Source organism: Eupeodes corollae, chromosome 1, assembly GCF_945859685.1.
Source record: "Eupeodes corollae chromosome 1, idEupCoro1.1, whole genome shotgun sequence".
NCBI lineage: Eukaryota > Metazoa > Arthropoda > Insecta > Diptera > Syrphidae > Eupeodes > Eupeodes corollae.
Genome location: NC_079147.1, coordinates 225319221 through 225338387, shown reverse-complemented (window position 1 = coordinate 225338387; position 19167 = coordinate 225319221). Strand labels below are relative to the sequence as shown.

Genomic DNA, 19167 nt, shown 5'->3' with positions numbered 1-19167 from the left:
CGTTTCGGAAGAATCGTTTCGGTTTTGATTAAAATTAATTATCTACTGAAAATACATACAAAAAAATCCAATTTTTGAATTGTAAAATTTTATAATTAATTTTTGAATTATTAAATATTTTATTCATCTTTTAAATATGAACTGTAACTAAGACAATATTGAATAATTAAATATACATATGTATTAATTTTAAATATCTTTTAAATGTATATTATATATATTTTTAACTGGATGTCAAATGTCCTTCAAATTTATATCATACATTTAAAAGATATGTAAAATAAATATACCTAAGTAAATAATCAAGAACTCGTTAAAGTTCTTTAAATGATTGTTTTGCATATTTCAAATAGTGAAAGAAATAAGTTTAAAGATATTTATTGTGAAAATAAAAAACAAATTGGTTAATAGTATTTCTTCACCATTTCTTGCAGTGCATTGTTATTATTCCTTTAAAAAGTGTATTATTCCATGTTTGTAATAGCATACGTTTTACTTGTCAACTGTCAATAAATGACAGCTACAAAAATGACAGTTGCTACAGATAATGTTTGCTATTCAAATTGAAACCCCCTAATGGAAAATAAATCAAAACCTAGACTGATAAATTATTTATATGTTTCAAAATGCGGATATTCGAAAGAAATTATTATGAAAATGTGACGCAATTTATTCAAGTGACACGAAGTGTATAAAAATGAAACTGCGCATATTATCATAATGGTTAAGAATGAATTAAGGAAAGACTAAAAATAAAAACATTTCGCCACATTACCCTCAAATCTACACATAATATCTTATAGTCTTATTATCTAAGCCTCATACATCTTAAAGATACACATACATACATTACTATATACCAACTATAATGCCATCTACTTGTTTATACACATATAACATCGCCTGGCGATGAGCTTTTGAGATCATTGCCGTCTTCAAGGCTACACGTTTCCTTACCTTCAACCACCCTGTATTCGACAACTTCTTCGTCGTTGATGCCTTCGGATGGTCACAATTGTTCACGTCACATAAACACATCTCCACTAACTGGCCCTGTCACTTTTCTGGGTGTTGTTGGGACACCATGCGGACAAGTTGTTCCCTTGCCGCTGGACTCGTCTTCGAACGTAACCATTTTTTCGCGAGGTTTCATTAGGATCTGTGGTGGGGGCGGTGGAGGTGGGGCACACATAATTGTCTGAGTCTGTAAATTATGGCTGGTATTGCTGACTTGAATGGGCGAACGTCTTGGCGGTGGCAGAGCCAGATCTCCCACACCTGAGAGATTGAACTCACTTATACTACGTGGCACAAAATATTCCATGTGGTTTTCTGGAACTCCAACTCCAGTTGACCTACGGACCGGAGTATTGCGTTGGAAGGCCGACGAACGACGCGGCAGCGAGCTGTACTGGGTGAGTGTGTGCTGTGCGAAGAGTGGATTTTGATGGTTATTGGGCATGAGTTCGGTCTGGCGCTGTCAGGACTTGGGGGTCACAGACACCGACACCAAAGCAACATCATCGGAAGCGGGCAGCACATGGTCTTGCACACTAAATTTGCGCAACCAGAGAATTATTTCGGTCTGAATAAGACTGAAGCACATGGCGACTACCGCCATTCCGATGAGAATATAGCCAGAGGCCAGGTAGAGACTTAGATTGCCCGTGGGAGCGAGATCGCCGAAACCGATGGTACCGAGAGAAGTGAAGCAAAAATACAGAGATTCCAGAACACTCCAGTTCTGCATTTTATGAAATATTACCGCCCCCAGGGTTACGTAGCATATGAGTACCATGATGCATATGGATATGGGCACACTAGGCGAAGTGGCGAGTTGATATGATGGCATTGTGTAATGGTGAATCTTGCCGGCTGTGTGATGAGCAAAGTGATTGGCTGCTGCACTGGCTGATGGGTCTTGTGGAGGTGCCTTCGTCCCGGATGAGCCTCCTGGATTTTTCGGACGTGCCTTCCGGAACAGACAACGCATTGCCGACGATAATCCCTCGCCCATTGCAGAGAGATAAAGCAGAATAATTGGAATGCCGAAGAGGGCGTAGATTAGAGCAGCTATCCGGCCCCACTGGGTTCGAGGGGATACACCACCATATCCTGCAAAGAAACACACAAAAAATGAGAAGAAGAACAAAGCAAACAAAAAACGAATGAAAATCTTTGAAAAACGATTAAGAACACAGATAATGGGAATTGGTTTAGACTTTTGGAATTTAGGAATTTTTCGTTTGTAACTTTTTAAGTGTTTTATTCTTTTACCATCTAACAGTTCTTTTGTTGAGCATCGCAAAACAGACAAATTATACGATGGTGTTTTTTTTTATTCGTTATTCTTTATTTTTATTTCACTGTGATTGGAACCAAGATAAATTGGTCTTCTTGCTAAGTTTTACAAATTTCCAGACAGGTACGAGTATCTATTGATTTATTTGCAGGCTTTGGGATTGGAAGAATTTTTTTGCGTTAGTACATATATAAAATGTAATTAACGTAACTAAGCAACTTTGAGGCATTTAATAGAATTTTTGTTGAGATTGAAGAAAAATAAAAAAGCTTATCCTATTACAGCTAAGGCTGTGTCTTTAATGGGGTAAGGGCTGAGAAAAATATCTTTTACGTTGTTTTTTTTTTTGTCGATGGATCCAAAGAATTTAATTTACTTGCGGGAGGTTTTGCAGTGAAATTAATTTACTCAGGTAAGTTTGTTTTGGATGGGTTGCTTTAAAGTGGAACATTGCTTCAAAAATAGTGTTTCAGAGTCAAAAATGTCTTTCAAAACTTCTAATCGATATTTTCTAAGTTTATGAAGGTGTTTAAATTGGGCTCTTTTGATTTTGGAGGTGACTTATTTCATTTTATCTTCATTTCTTCTCGTCTCCAGGGCAGTGACTTTTAATTTTTTACTGAGTAAAAGGATGTAATGTGAGAGGCCGACATTGGCTGCCTTCATTCGCAGGTAGCTTTTTGTTAGTGTCTCACATGTAAAATAACAGATCATCCATAATAGCTGTCAAAAAATAAATCCAAAGCTATCTAAGAACTTCAAGAAGCAGAATACGATGTTCATAGGGAGGCAGATCATAAGGATCTGCCCAAGGAAGACCCTTTAGGGCAAAGCAAATAAAATTATGTTGAATTGATTCAATACGTTCTCTATGAATTTCAAGATGAGGACGAACATGACAATTGTACAAAGAAAGAGTATCATGGGGACCTTTGCCCTGCCCAGCGTTTTATAAAACCAAGCATAGAAGTTGCCTTATCGACAATTAAATTAATGTAATGCTTAAATTCTAAGTTGGAACAGAAATGAACACCTTATCTTTAAATGTGGAGACGCCACAGAGTTTATGCTGTGATATACAATAATCAAATAGACTACCGATTCGTTTTTTTAGTAAAAGTTATCATCTGGCATTTTAAAGGGTTGAGTGAAAGGCTATTTTTCCCACATTAAATGTGAAACTATCAATGTCGACCTGTAAAAGAATACCACCCATGACTTTATTTTAAAAATCTTCATGTCATCAGCAAAAGTGAGAAGTTCACTTAAACTTAGACATGACGATACATCGTTAATAGATAGGATGAGAAGGAAAGGGCCAAGGTGGCTCCCCTGACTTTCAGAAACAACTTGTTTAAACACCTTGTTACCTTACCGTCTTGTTACCTTTCTTGAAAATTGGCGTTAGAAATATTTTGGGAAATTTTCCAGTTTTTAGAGAAAGTTTGAATAAGAACGTAAGAGGTTCAACTAAAGCATTATAAAACTTTTTAGGTACTAACAGGGGAATACTATCGGAACGGCTAAATAGTCATCATTCAAGGCGGATAAGAGATCAAAGACGTGTATTCTGTAGCGCAAGTATGTGACTACATATAGTTTAAGAAAAGGAGTGACGATTATAAAAATATACTTCATCAACTTCTTGAGGGCTATTAATACATGACTTACGGACATTTACTGCGAAAGCGTTACAGATATCAACAGATTCATCTAATGAAAGGCTCTTGTAAGTGAAGTTAACTGGCAAGCCACCTCATTTTTTCTTTACGTTGCTAGTTTCCAAAAGCGGTGCCCATATCAGTAACATAACAAGCGTATACATAATAAGAAAGAGACTTAAATTCATTAAAGAATTCAAGCAGGACTTAATGGCTGCATTGCGAGAAAAAAGTCGCAAAAAACAAATTGGAAATTTCGAAGACATCTTTGGTGAAATAATCGGGAAGAACAGCCTGCACGACAACACTTTCCGCAACTGATTCAAGCTTATAGATTTTGCTGCGGGGCGAAACGTCATGGTAGCCAGTACGCGTTTTCCATACCTCAACATCCTCAAAGGAACTTGGAGTTCTCCAGATCAATCTACCGTCAACCAGATTGACCACATTGCGATCGATGCCAGGCACGCCTCCAGCATCATGGATGTCCAAACTTTCCGAGGAGCTAACATCGACTTGGACCACTACCTCGTTGTAGCCAAGGTAGCACTTCGGGTTTCGAGACCAAAGGCAAAACAGGAAGTTGCTGGGAGAAGGTACAACGTCGAACGGCTACAATCGCAAGAGATCGCCAAATCCTTTTCTGACCAAGTTAAAAATAACCTCTCTCGAAGATCTCTGCATCGGACACAATATATCGAAAACCAGTGGCCACAGATGCAATCAGAGAAGCCGCCTCTGACGTGCTGGGTTTCAAGCAGCCACCAACAAGGAACCCATGGTTTCATGAGGAACGTCGGCAGGCAAATGCAGCCAAACAACAGGCACGCAAAGCAGAGCTGCATAAAAGGACGAGAGCTGCTCATTAGCTCTATAAGTAGAAGAGGCGAGATTTAAGGGCATGAGAAGCGTGCGGTCGAAGTTGTTGAGAGGTTTAAAAGCAGGAATAAAGTTCGAAAGTTTTATGAACAGGTGAAACGAAATTCACAAGTCCATAAGCCTAGAACCGAAGGCTGCAAAGATGAAAGTTGGAACATCATAGTGGAACCGCAGTCAATGCTGAGGATATGGAAGGACCACTTCTGCAGACTGTATAACGGCGACGACGAACCGAATTCGGCTGCCATGAATGATGATCCATTCAACCTAGACGACGAAAGCCAACAATCCCGTCCCCACGACTTAGACGAAGTAAAGATTGCCATATCTAAGCTGAAGTCTAATAAAGCCGCTGGAGTGGATGGCTCGAATGCCGACCATTTTAAGCAGCTGGAGATAAATTGGTTAGGAGCATGCACCACCTTATCTGTAAGATATGGTCGGAAGAAAGCGTGCTCGATGAATCAAACCTTAGTATTGTTTGCCCGATCCTGAAAAAAGGAGACCCTCTAAACTGCACCAGCTATAGAGGAATCAGTCTACTTTACACCGCCTATAAAATCTTCTCTGCCGTAATATGTGAACGTCTAAAGCCCATCGTCAACAACCTGATAGGTCCGTATTAGTGTTGTTTTAGACCAGGAAAGTTCACAGTCGATCAAATATTCACATTACGGCAGATCCTGGAAAAAACCCAAGAACATAAAATCCCCACCCACAATCTTTTCATCAACTTCAAGGCCGCATATGACAGCATCTACAGAGACGAACTATATAGAGCAATGTCTAGTTTTGGCATCCCTGCCAAACTCGTCCGTTTGTGCAGGATGACCATGGAGAATTCACGCTGCTGCATAAAGGTTGGAAACAACTTAACAGAACCTTTCGATGTCAAAAAAGTTTTAGATAGGTGATGCGTTGTCATGTGATTTTTTTTAACATCGTGCTTGAAAGAATAGTGCAGAGCTCACACATCAACACTAGGGGCAATGTCTTTCAAAAGTCTGTCCAATTACTAGCATAATGCTGATGAAATTGACGTAATCGGAAGAACTTAGTGTGATGTCAATGGGGCTTTTGTGAGTATTGAAGAAGAGGCGGCAAAAATGGATTTAACGGTTAATGAGGGCAAAACAAAGTACATGCTGTCGTCAAGAAAGGACATACAACACCGACGTCTTGGTCAAAACGTCACCATCGCCAGACGTAACTTTGAGGTAGTCAAGGACTTCGTCTACCGCTTCCGCTATTAACGCAGAAAATAATACCAGCGCTGAGGTCAAACGCAGAATAACTCTTGCTTACCGCTTTTTCTTTCTTTAGACTAAGAAAGAAATTGAGTGGTAAAGTCCTCTTTCGAGGGACCAAAGTGCTGCTATATAAGACCCATATCATCCCCGTCCTGCTCTACGGTGCAGAAGCATGGACTATGACAAAAACGGATGAAAGCACTTTTGGGTCGGTTCGAGAGAAAAGTTCTTCTTGTGATCTACGGCCCCGTATACATCGAAAGGGAGTGGACGAGAAGATGGAACGATGAGCTTTACGGGCTGTAGAGTGAAGTAGACTTAGCCAGAAGGGTAAAAGTCCAAAGACTAAGATGGCTGGTCACGTAGAAAGTAACCACACCCAACTTGGAGTGCAAAACTGGAGACATCTAGCTAGGGACCGAGCTAGATGAAGATTTATTTAATCTAAACTTAGATAAACCTTTGGTGGAAACAGCAACATTTAGTTATCTTTTCTATTGTTTTCTCTTCTAAAATAAGCCCAGTAAATCCGTTTTCATTTACAAAACTGAATAATATGATCAGTTACAGATTGATGTTTTCCCCAACGGAAAACACATGATTCTAAATGCACAACTACTCAACGAAAACAGCTATCTTGATGCAAGTGCAATATCAATGTTTCCAACATTTGACAACGAAATCACATAAGATCAATTCGAGACTCGTATAGGTACCTAAATGTCAAAAACCTATCCCTAGTAAGATTTTACTCTAACTTCAATAGCTAGTTTTCATATTGTTTTTCGTTTAATGGCTGAAACACAATTAATCTTCAGCTTCGGCTTTGCCTGACGTTTACTAGTTCAGCCATAGGAATTCAATGCATGCTATCACAATAAACCTTCGACCTCAAGTTTTATTTGACAATCGTAAGCAAATAAGCTCTTGTTCAAATTTGAACATTTGCTTTGTCAACAAACAAAATACATTTGCTTTTGGAGGGATTCCCATTGGTTATTATAGGCTGTGTAAGCTACTTCCGTGGTAAATTTAATTCTTTCGATTTCAAAATTCATTTTTTTATTTTGAGAAAAAATAACAGCTGCTATTGACAGAAGTGTCATTTTAGAAATTTCGTATTGGAAGTGTCATTCAAAGTAACTTCAAAGTAGGCCCAACGTAACGCAGACGAAGCCAAAGCTGAAGCGTGTTTGTGTTTCAGCCATAAAATCCTACTATACTATGGATAAATTTTCAAAAAAAAAAGCACTCGTATTGTTATAACCTTACTGTTTGAAGTGCTCTAAGAGCAAAGAAAATCATGTCTCCATATTTCTGAACAAATGAAACTGGCCATAATGAGACAATGAAAGGTGAACTTATGTTATGTTATGTGAAAGCGCTTGTCTACACAGACAAGCTCCTTACGATCGACGCCTTAAAACACAATATTCGAGACCGTATTGCTGACATATGACATAAATAACTGCTAAAAGTGATTGAAAATTTGGCCTCTCAGCTGGATTGAAATTAATCCAACTACTCCTAGCAGTTGTCTGAAGTCATTTTTTAAACATAATTGTAAATTCCTATCTTCATAATAAATCGAAATGCTTGGCCACAGCATAAAATTATATTATGTTTTATTTCATTTTCAAAAACCAAACTTGCGTCTAAAAAAAACACCTGTTAATTGTAATTTTTTTCACAACTTAAAAAAAACATGAAATCGTGGCAACCATTTTTAATTAAGAAAATAAAAACTATGAGTCGCCTAAAAAGAGACCAATGTGAACGTTGGTTCTCACTTCATATTTATTAATTTTCTTGCTTGTTCCAACCTTCTAACTTCCTTAGCCTTACCTTACAGAATATAATGCTGTGCTGTTTTGTTTGTTGTCTCATCACACTTTTCCTTCATCAAATATCAAAAAAAAGCTTATGCTCTCTCGTACTCTCTTCGTTGCACTTAAATTAAGCATTTGTCGCCAATTTGTGTAATTTGAGTGAGCATTGCAGTGATGTAGTGATCATGAACATGATAGTTCCTGTTTAATGGCGGGTGTGTAGTGTTTACAATTTTAAGCTCTAGAATTTTCCTTTATATAAATAAGTGCCGTTTAAAATTAATCGTTGTGTTTAAAGTAAATTAATAAATAAGAATAATAATTCGGGTAAAAAGTGTTTGTGTTAAAATTTAAAGCAGTGAGTTTATTTGCATTAAAAGTGCAACGCAGTGTTTGAAAGTGTTTTAAAAATTGTTTCTACGCAAATTGCAATAGAATATCTACCAAGATATATATGTATGTACCTAGGATAAGAGTAGGTACCCAAAAATTGGTAAGTCTTATTATTATTGAAATATGTGCTGCTTCTTTTATTAATAAACTTTAAATGTTAAGTTGTATAAATGCCTTTAAAGTGCATACGATTAAAGAAAACATACAAACTTTATGCTGAATCCTTTAGAAACGTATTTTATAGGCGGAGTTTACAAAAGATTAAGTCTTCTTTTACCTTAAGCTTGACCTTTATTTACAAGCTAGTTAGTGATTTTTGAATTTAAGCGAAATCTGGATTAGAAAAATTAGGAAATGATGAATTCATAAACTGACGTGATCATTTTATGAGTTAAGCACACGACTTAAAAGCTAAACATCAAAACATTCAAAATCTAACTATGAGTATATGTAGGTATCAACATTTTTAAAGTTCCTATAGAACGGTTTTCCAATTCTATTAAAAGTACATGGTTAATAATTTTTGGTAGACCCTCAAATTAAAAAAAAGAACAAAAATCAAATCATTTAAAATATGATAACGAAAAATTTATATTTTACAAAAGAGAAACAAAATTTATTTAAAAACAAGAATTACTTTTATTTCAAATTTACTTACTTACTTACTTAAGGTGGCCCTGCAGTCCTGTGTGAACTAGGGCCTTACCCAACAAACTTCTCCATTTAGCAAAATATTCGTGTGCTGTCAGGAAATCGCTCAACAATAAACATAAAAAGTATCAAATCCCAAAACCTTCTTATTTTAACTGACCAAGACAATCAGCCCTATCTTGCATTCCATCGTAATCGGAAATTTTTACGAATCCTGAGAAACTGTATCATAAAATCCGTTTTTCGAGATTCGTAAAAATTTCCGATTACGATGGAATTCAAAATAGGGCTGAATATCTGTGACGTTTTTGCCCATACCTGGTCGAGCTCCTCTTATGACTCAAACCTTTACTCTGAATTCAATAACATTAAGACTCTTACTTTAAATAACCCCTCACCATTACACTAACCCTGCCGCTAGACGAATTAATGAACCAATTTCTTTTATAAAATTTGAGACTTGTCTTACCAAAATGAAAGGCAAAACACCTGCAAGAGATGGTGTAAATCACCCAATGTTGAAAAATTTACCAAATGAAGCTAAAATCCGACTTTATACAATAATATAAAGTCGATTCAAAAAATATTCCACAGAGCTGGAAAACAGCTTCACTGCTTCCTATCCTCTAGTCAAATAAAGATAATAATCTAGTTGAAAATTATCGGCCAATTTCATTGATCCTTTGCCTATCCAAAGACTTAGGAAAAATTGTAGCCAAACGTCTGCTTTGGTTTGTCGAAATAAAAAAAACTAATCTCAACCAATCAAGTTGCCTTTAAAGCGAACAGAGGATTTGTCGACGCTCATCTTCACATTGACAATTATGTTTCTAAGGCATTGCCCGCCAAAAACCATGCATCTGTTCTTACCTTAGGCTTCGAAAAAGGTTTTGATAAGATTCATTATTTTTATTATTTTAACAAAACTTGGAAAATTGGGTGTAGGGAAAAAAATTTACGGATATGTAAGATCTTTCTTAACCAAAAGATAAATGTAAAATTCATCTTCTAAGCGTGACCGTCCTCAATTTTAATAATATAAATATTGTTAACGTTGATAATTTAAATATCCTAGGAATAGTTTTCAATACAAAACATAAATGGAGCCAACATTATTCATATACGGTAACTGCCCTAAATCTACCCTAAGCATTTAAAAACCAACGTATCACCATGCAGCTAGAAGATTCATCAATGCATTCCCCACATCTCCCATCAAAAATATTCTTGTAGAAGCAGGGCTTCCTTCAATTAAAGAAAGAAAAGAAGACATCACCTGCACATCACAGAAGACAAACTGGCTTTTTCCAAGACAAGGATATATTAGAATCTAAAAGACACAAAAAAAAATCCCTTCCGCAATCAGCATCATTCTCGAAAAAGCTGTACAATTGGATCAATAAACCTTTAACTTCAGTTTCAAGCTTCCGGGTGGGCATCATAATCCCATTGAGAGATTTGGTCCCACTCTTAATCTTTGTTTAAAATCGTACAAAAATTCTCCTAAGCTGTAGCGCCCAAGGCATGATGGTTAGTGCGTTAAACAGTACGATTCCTTGGCAAATGTCATAATCGCCGAGCAAACGGGAACAAGTCCCTTGTAAGTGACGAAGGTCGAGCTTCAGCTCATCTTCAACTCAATATTAAACTAAAAGTCAGCAGGTGTCTATGGTATATCCAACGTTGTACTAAGGCATTTACCCATGGAGGCAATTGACATTTACACCACGCTCTTCAATAATGCACTAAATAATGCATATTATCCAGTGCATTGTAAGACCACTGTGGTTCATTCTCTCCCGAAAAAGGGAAAGGACAACTCCAATCCGTCAAATCTTCGGTCGATGAGTTTTCTTCCGAGCATCAGCAGTTTTCGACAAGATCATCAATAGGGCTCTGACTAAGTGGGCTGCGGACAACAAAACAATTCCTCATAAACAGTTCGGGTTCAAGGCGGGTCATGACACAATTCATGCTGCGTCTAAACTCGTTTCTGATATCCAATGGAATAAATCAAAACAACAATGCACATGTGCTGTTTTGGTTGATTTGGAAAAGCCCTTTTACAGAGGGTTAGAGGGTCTTTACCTTAAACTGAGCAGGGTTGGCATAATCAAGCCATTGTTGTAACGACTTTATCATATGCTTAACGGTAGAAAGTTTGTTGTCAAAAGTGGCAATGTAATTTCTACCACAGCATTCTTAATTAAAAATGGTCTTCAACAGGGACCGTTGAATTCGCCGATTCTTTTCAGCATACAAAGGCAATTGCGTACGCCGACGATCTAATTGCGTACGGCCCGAAAGGTTGAGGTTATTAGAATTCTCTTGCAGCGTGATTTAGACAAGATTCAGCGATATTGCGAAGACTGGAAACTGAAAATAAATGTCCAGAAGTCGGAGACAATTCTGTTCCGGACTCCGTTGGCTAGGGCCACGTGTAAGAATTGGCGCAAGATGGTCATCGTTGATCTTCACGGGCAGCCATTAGCGAGCAAAAGTGTAGTGAAGTACCTCGGTATCTGTTGCTGTTCTGACCAGCGCCCAAGGAGCCTTCACTCTGACGGAACGGTTGTATTACAGCAGTAGGCTTGACCCCAGAGTGAAGGTAATTTGCTACATGGCCCTCATACCGCCGACGATCGTTTATGGTTGTCCTGTGTGGTTCAACGTTGCCCGTTCCCAGATGGAGAAGTTTCGGGTATTTCGAACAGCTGAATCTCCTTTCTTGCATTACTTACCCAACGAGGTCCTATACAACGGTGCTCGAATCAACAGAATTGACAATTTCTTGATAAAACTCGTTCGAGGTCAATATTTTTAGTTTCGTTCGGAGGGTCTGATAAATTAAAGTTATGTCTTAATCTGAGATCTAAATCAGAGTTCTAACGCCTGAGAACTTGATGAAGAAATGAAATTCAATCGAGTTCTTTTATACCCAGTTTCAGAGGCTAGAATTTTTCAACAAATTTGCCGTAAGTTTAGTACCTTGTTTAGTAATAAACCGCCTCTGAAAAGTTAGGTTTCACACAGCCACAACTGCAAAACCCCTGGTTTGACGACGAACGCCGGCAAGCCTACGCAGCGAAACAAGAGGCATACTAAACGTCGCTATACAGAAGGACCAGAGTTGCTCGCGAGCTGTACGAGCAGAAGAGGAGCGAGGAACACTGGCTTCTTAGATTGAAAAAAAGGGAGCCTGAGAAGCACGCGATCGAGGAGATAGAGGGATGTCACAACAGGAATGAGGTGCGTAAATTTTACCAAAAAACCTCCCAATGGTACCACGAACCGAAGCCTGTAAAAACGATCAGGGGAACATTGTAATAGAACCGCAGTCGATGCTGAGAATATGGAAAGATCACTTCTCCAAATTATATAACGCTGTAAGGGAGATAGAACCGTTCAACCTAGGCGACGCAGATCAACAATTCCGCCTATCCGACCGTGACGTATTGAAGATAGCTATATCTAAACTGAAGTCAAACCAAGCTGTTGGAGCTGACGGCATCGCTGCTGAACTATCCAAAGCAGCAGGCGAAGACTTGGTAGGGAGCATGCACCAACTCATCTCCAAAATATGGTCGGAAGAAAGCGATGAGTAGAATCTCAGCTTTGTGTGCCCGATACATAAGAAAGGAGACCCTCTAAATTGCGCCAACTATAGAGGCCCCTTAACATTACATAGAAGATCCTTTCTGATTTATTATGTGAACGTCTGAAGCCGTTCGCCAACAACCTGATTGGTCCTTATAAGTGTGGCTTCAGACCAGGAAAGTCCACTATCGACCAAATATTCACACTACGGCAGATCTGGGAAAAAAGCCAGGAACTTCAAATCGATACCCACCATCTCTTAATCGATTTCAAAGCCGCGTATGACAGCATCTATAGGGAGGAGCTCTACCGAGCAATGTCTACTTTTGGCATTCCTGTCAAACTTATCCGTTTGTGCAGAATGACGATGGAGAATGCACGCTGCTTTATCAAGGTCGGAAAAGATCTCACCGAAGCATTTGATGTCAAAAAAGGTTTCAGACAAGGTGATGCACTGTCATGCGACTTCTCAACCGTCAACACTAGAGGCACAATCTTCCAAAGGTCCATCCAATTACTCGAATACGCAGATGATAGTGACATAATTGGAAGATCATTATATCGATTCTCATTTATGGCGCTAAAGCCTGGACCCTGTCAAAGAAAGATGAGAGCGTCTTAGGATGCTTCGAGAGAAAAATTATTTTTGGTCTCGTCTGCATAGATGGGGAATGGAGAAGAAGATATAATGACGAACTTAACGGGCTGTACAACGACACTGATCTAGTTAACAGAATTAAAGTCCAACGGCTTAGATGGCTAGGTTATATAGAGCGAATGGACATCAACGCTCCAGCCCTGAAGGTCTTCGAATCCAATCCCGAAGGACGGCGGCAGCGCAGTAGAGGAAGACCTCAACCAACTTGGCGTGCGAAACTGGAGACAGCTAGCTAGGGACCGAGCTGGCTGGAGACGCATGTTGATTGAGGCAAAGGTCCGCCCGGACTTTAGCGCCACCTTAAGGAAGAACCAGGGCATAGTGCCTTGCAACTGTCAACCATTCCTGTGTGCCCGGTAATTTTGTCAGGGATGTAATACCCGTAGCGTGATGGTTACTGCGTTGGACTGTCATGCAAGGGGTCTTGAATTCAATCCCTGCCTGTGACTTTTTTCACTTGTACTGCCTTTTGCGAGGATTTGACAAATCCTCCAAGAGTAATTCTTGTCATGAAAAATTAGCCGTTCGGATTTGGCATATTAACTGTAGGACCCTTCCATCCCTGACTTATCAAGAAAAGGGTTTCTTAAATTAATTTAATTCACAGAAATGGTTGAGAAATGTAAACAGCAACAGGCCATAGTTTTAAAGAAAAGCTGGAACATATTTTAAAATTTGGTTGGTTTTCATTTTACGAGAAAAATAACTAAGATTAGTTGTGAAATAATTTTTGTCAATTAGAAAGAAAAAATAAATTGAACTTTCTCCGAAATTAGCAATACTCAAGAGGAAATCATGAGCACAGAAAAAGCTTTTGCGAAGAAGAAGCTATAAAAATCCTCACTGTTCCACTTAAAAAATCCAGCAAGGATGAGGTTTTTGTTGTTGTTGTTGCTTTCCCAAAGTCAAAGACAAACTACTCTGTGATTATATCACCGTCCATGTCCTGTCCACTTAAGTGCACCATACTGCCAGCCGATAAAATGTTTATCTCTTTTTTAGAGACCAATAATATATCCTCATGTGTTAGGTGCTCTTCCTGTCACACTCACATAAAATATAAATGGTTTTAATAGAATGCTATTAAAGCCTATGGCTTGATGGCTTGGCCATAGGTTCATATGTCGCCATATGTTTCAATTAGTTTGACCCAAATTATTTCCACAAAACTATATTAACAACAAAAACATAAAATTAAAGCGTTAAAAAAAAATTAACAAAAAAAACAAAACGAAAAACAAATTCAAACTCAAATAAAACAATTTCCTTTTTTATCCCAACAATTTAATCTCTAAGATAAAATCTACCATTAGTCGTCATCACTTAACAGAAATTTCATTAAAAATTACGCATGCAATATGCAAATGATAATACTTTCATCTGCAAAACTTCACAATTTAATTAAATGTGATTATGGCCATGTGTGTGTATGTATATGTGTTAGAGACAAAAGCACAAACCATAAACAAATTGTTGTTTGGCTCGATATTATTGGCTCAACATTTCCGGCTCGTAATTCTATTTAAGGTTGTTAGGCTTGTGATTGTGATTGTGATGTTTGCAACCCTGAGCATTAACAAGTGAACGCAACGCACTAAACATAAAACTCGCCTCCTAAAGGTTCGATTCGATAGGTACTCGAAGTTCGAGTACTGAATGTCCTTACTTCCAATGTTCAATACCAACATAATAGACAGCTATGAATAAAACAATAGGTACATTCAGATGAATTTTCAAGAAGCTTTTGGCTAGTGAGTCTAATAAGCCTACTTGGAAAAGATAAATAAGAGGTTTGCTGGAAGCCAGAACTGCTAGAAAGTTCTGTTGAACACGAAGAATTTATTCTAAATGACGCAACTTCGAAAAATAAATTGTTCTACTTTTGCACCGATCTTTATGCGTTCAAGAAGCAGAAGATGTTGCAAAAAGGTGCGACAGCAGGACCGTTTACAGAATAACCAAAAGGCTGACCGGTACACACAGCTCAAAGCAACACCTGGTGAAAGAAATTGACAGTACTGTGATAAGTTTGGTGGATGAGCAAATCAGAAGGTGGAAACAACACTTTTCCTGGGTTTTAAACCGAGTAATTGCAAACAACGTGCAGCCGATAATTTCTGAAGCGCCTGAAAGAACTAGTCCCCGAATCCACACCGCACCTCCTAGATCGTTGCCGCAATTAAAGAACATAAGAACAATAAAGCGGTAGGACTTGATGGAATTCCCGCAGAGCTTTTACAAGCAGCGCCAACGTTATCAAGCGAACTGCTTCATCCGCTCATAAAAGAAGCCTGGACCACTGAAAACTTCCTTCATGAGTGGAAGAAGGGAATTATCGTCAAGCTCCCAAAAAAGTAGATTTTACAAAGTGCGAAAACTGGAGAGAAATTCGCGTTCTACCTGCCGTTGCCAAAATAGTAGCAAAAGTCATACTGGAACGCATCAGAGAACATCTTGAGGCCACACTCGACTCCGAATAAGTAGGATTTCGCGCTGGATCCTCCTGTATTGATCATATTAACACCCTGCGGATCATTATTGAACAGTGCGTTGAATATCGATCACCACTACACCTGCTATTCATCGACTTCGAGATGGCCTTTGATAGCGTTAACAGGGAGAATATCTGGTTAGCTTTGCGGAGGAGAGGCATCCCATAAAAACTAATTGCTATTATTAAAGCAGCATATGATGGATCCAAGCGTCAAGTTCTGCTCGATGGTAGGTTGTCAGATGACTTTGAAATCCGAAGCGTAGTCAGACAGGGCTGTATTCTGTCGTCGATATTGTTTTTGTTTTTGATAAACGAAGTACTGCGCTCAGTTCTGTCAGGTAGCGGAGGGATCCAAAAGACTTTGACATCCTATTTAAAGCACTCGGATTTCGCGGACGGTGTTTGCTTACTCTCTCAAAGGATCATGGATCTCCATCAAATGACAACAAGTGTAGAGAGAGAAGCAGAAGTTGTGGGGCTGAAAATTAAATCCGGCAAAACAAAAATGATCAGCCTCGGAACCCGAGCATCCCCTCGAATAAATATTTTCTCGCAATCGGTGGAAAAAAGTGAAGAGCTTTCAATAACTTGGAAGCATCGTTTCCATCGAAGGCGGAACCGAACAAGACGTCATCTGCCGCATCAGCAAAACTAAAGCGGCTTTCGTTCAAAAATTTGGAGAAATAACTCGTATCAGCTTAAAAACAAAGCTACAATTGTTTCGCACAAATGTCGAATCTGTGCTTCTTTATGGGTGCAGCACTTGGAAGGTTACTTCAGCCATTACAAGAAAGCGGCAAACCTTCTCAAATAGATGTCTTCGTAATATCCTAAGGATTTTCTGGCAAAACCTTATTTCAAATCAGGTCTTTCATAGAAGGACAAGTCAGGAACCTATAGAATCTATAATACGAAGACGTAAGTGGCAATGGATTGGACATATGCTTCGAAAAGGTAACGACTGCTTTCCAGGCTATGCAATGCAGTGGAACCAGCTCACACAAGAAGGAAGAAGAGCTGGGCGACCGAGAAGCACATGGCGCAGGACAGTCGAGGCGGAATCAGCGTCACTTGGCAAGAGATGGAGGGAGCTGAAACATATCTCCGAAAACCGTACACGACGGCGTAGAGTAGGTGGGTAGAGCCCCTATGCCCCTTAAGGCGTTCCCAACGGACTTAACAGGTGTGAGGACCTAAGTAAGTAGTAAGTAAGTTTATGCGTTCAATCGAAATAGCAAAACTTCAAAGCTTGTGAATTGCACTGAATAATTGTCTAAATGCCAAAAATTAATATGAACTTCCAGACTTATTGTTAGTATGCGAAGTATTGCATATTTTTACATCTACATTTAAGACCTTCAGATCGAGCTAGAAGTAGTTAACAAAGATAAAATATTTGATGTGTTGACAATGTGTATGTGAAAGGAATTTTGAGAAGAGCAATAATGACGAAAACTTAGCTTTTGAGGCCCTTTTTGGAAAACAGAAAAGAAGGGGCTTACTTTAGATTTGTAAAAACAAAGCACACTGGCTTTGAGACAGCAGAAAATGGATTGCCAAAAGAAGACGAAACAGAATTGGAGGCAATATCCTGAATAGCAACTTAGGTCATTTAATTGTCAAAATGGACGTCTTGTCTTCTATAAACACATTTATCTGCAATGTTATCTTTTCATGTTGTCAATTGGAATATTGGCTAGATTGGATGTTATTTCTCGACAAATTTTAAATAGCATGTTTGGCTATTTCTGAAGGCTCATAACTCGTGGTTATTGAAGACGCAAAAATGTCTATGATCACCAAACTTTAAGTAAATAGTTGGCTAAATGCACTTTATTTAAAAAAAATTATTATTGAACATTAAAATTGTCATAGTCTGAATTTTAATCAAAACCCGGAATGAATCTTTAAATTAGGCTTTCGGAAGAAGTAAAAACATTGCTGAACCAATTTCTAATATCTTAGACCCTCCAATTTTAGGCCTAAGGTCTATCTCAACATTTACATCTGAGTTCTAACTTTTGCGAACTAAGAGTTAGATTTCAATCAAGTTCTAATTTATCAATAAACCTCGTTTTAGAGATTCGAACTTTGTCAAAAAGTTAAACGTAAATAAATTTTGGTATGTTCCGACAATATCAAGAAATCTGTTTTTAATTTTGGCTGCTCAAGAAACTTTTGTTGCAGTCTTCTACCTGCTAAATAGAAGTGAATGTTTCGAAAGTATTTTAAGAAAGTTGTCAAGTGAATAAATTTTTGTACAAGGCAACTGTTAAACCAATCGTTTCGAAAGTTAAATCCAGAATGTAATTCCAACTGCGATGGGGGGAGGCATGTTAAGCAAATGCTTGAAAAGGCATTTGGCATCAAAGTAAAGCCTGACCAAAGCATTTGTGAGTCATGTAAATATATGATTAGGCCAATAGATTACCATTTGGAACAAGAAAAATAGTGGTAACATCATTAGAAGTGGTGTAAGCAGATGCAACTCAATGATGTAGAAAAAGTATTAAGGTATGTTAAAAGATAGCTACTTTAAGTTCCGATAGACGTTTGCCATAAAACACAAGTCAGAAGAAGCTAAAAATGTATAAAAAAAAAAATTAATTGCACATGCGAAAGAATTGGGACATTCAATTTAAGAACTATTAAGCGACAATGCTGGTAAACTTGACAATGAAGAAGTTAGCTGATTTCCCGATCAAATGGTATAACGTAAAGAAAAGACTGACAGCGCAAGACTGAAGTTTTGCAGGAATGTTGTTTAATTTCAAACAAAGAACAATCAGAAGATATCCGCAGAAAAACTTTAGTAAGACAATCTAAAGCTCTATCTTGATACAGAAGTTCTTAAACGGTTTTCTTTTCGTACAGGAGGTAAACCTTAAAGCACAATCTCCATAGAAGTTGCAATTTGCAAACGTAATACATACTACATAAACCATGATAGTTTGAAGGCGTAAAGGAGATGAGGAACACAATTTAAAGTTATAGAAAAAAGTTAATTTATTTGGTATAGATTGAAAAATATGTCGCCAGACCAATATTTTAAGTTGGAGGACAAGTCTGGTTTACTTCTCTTGGGTAACCGCGTTTCCGATTTCTGTTTTGGATTAATTAATTTGGGAAAAGTCGTAAATGATCACATACTTTAGAATATTAAAGCATGCCCCTAGATGGAGTTTTCAGAAGGATAACGACCGATTTTAGGCTGCTGTCCGAAGACTTTTTGGACTTAGAGTTTTTTTTTTTACAAAATATTAACCATTAAAAGTCCCAAATACATGTTGATAAAAAATTAATCTGTGTTCCTATTATTATGGCCATAGCTGTGTATGTATTGTAGTAGTATAGTTGCCAAACAAAATGACCACATTTTGGCATATTATCAGTGTGATTATCCTTTCCTCTGGTCATTGACAATGTGCGTTCGTTCGGTTTTGTATGTTGTCC

The 19167-nt window shown here is 38.1% G+C and overlaps 1 protein-coding gene across 1 annotated transcript in view; it reads right to left on the bottom strand.

The window, feature by feature from the left end:
* Positions 1–455: 455 nt before the first annotated feature.
* Positions 456–19167, bottom strand: part of LOC129941365 (TWiK family of potassium channels protein 7) — a 192113-nt gene continuing 173401 nt past the window's right edge. Inside the window, exon 6 of the mRNA XM_056049980.1 lies at positions 456–2115. Within this exon, the coding sequence (XP_055905955.1) occupies positions 1481–2115 (635 nt within the window). The 3' untranslated portion in view covers positions 456–1480. The remainder of the gene's footprint in view (positions 2116–19167) is intronic.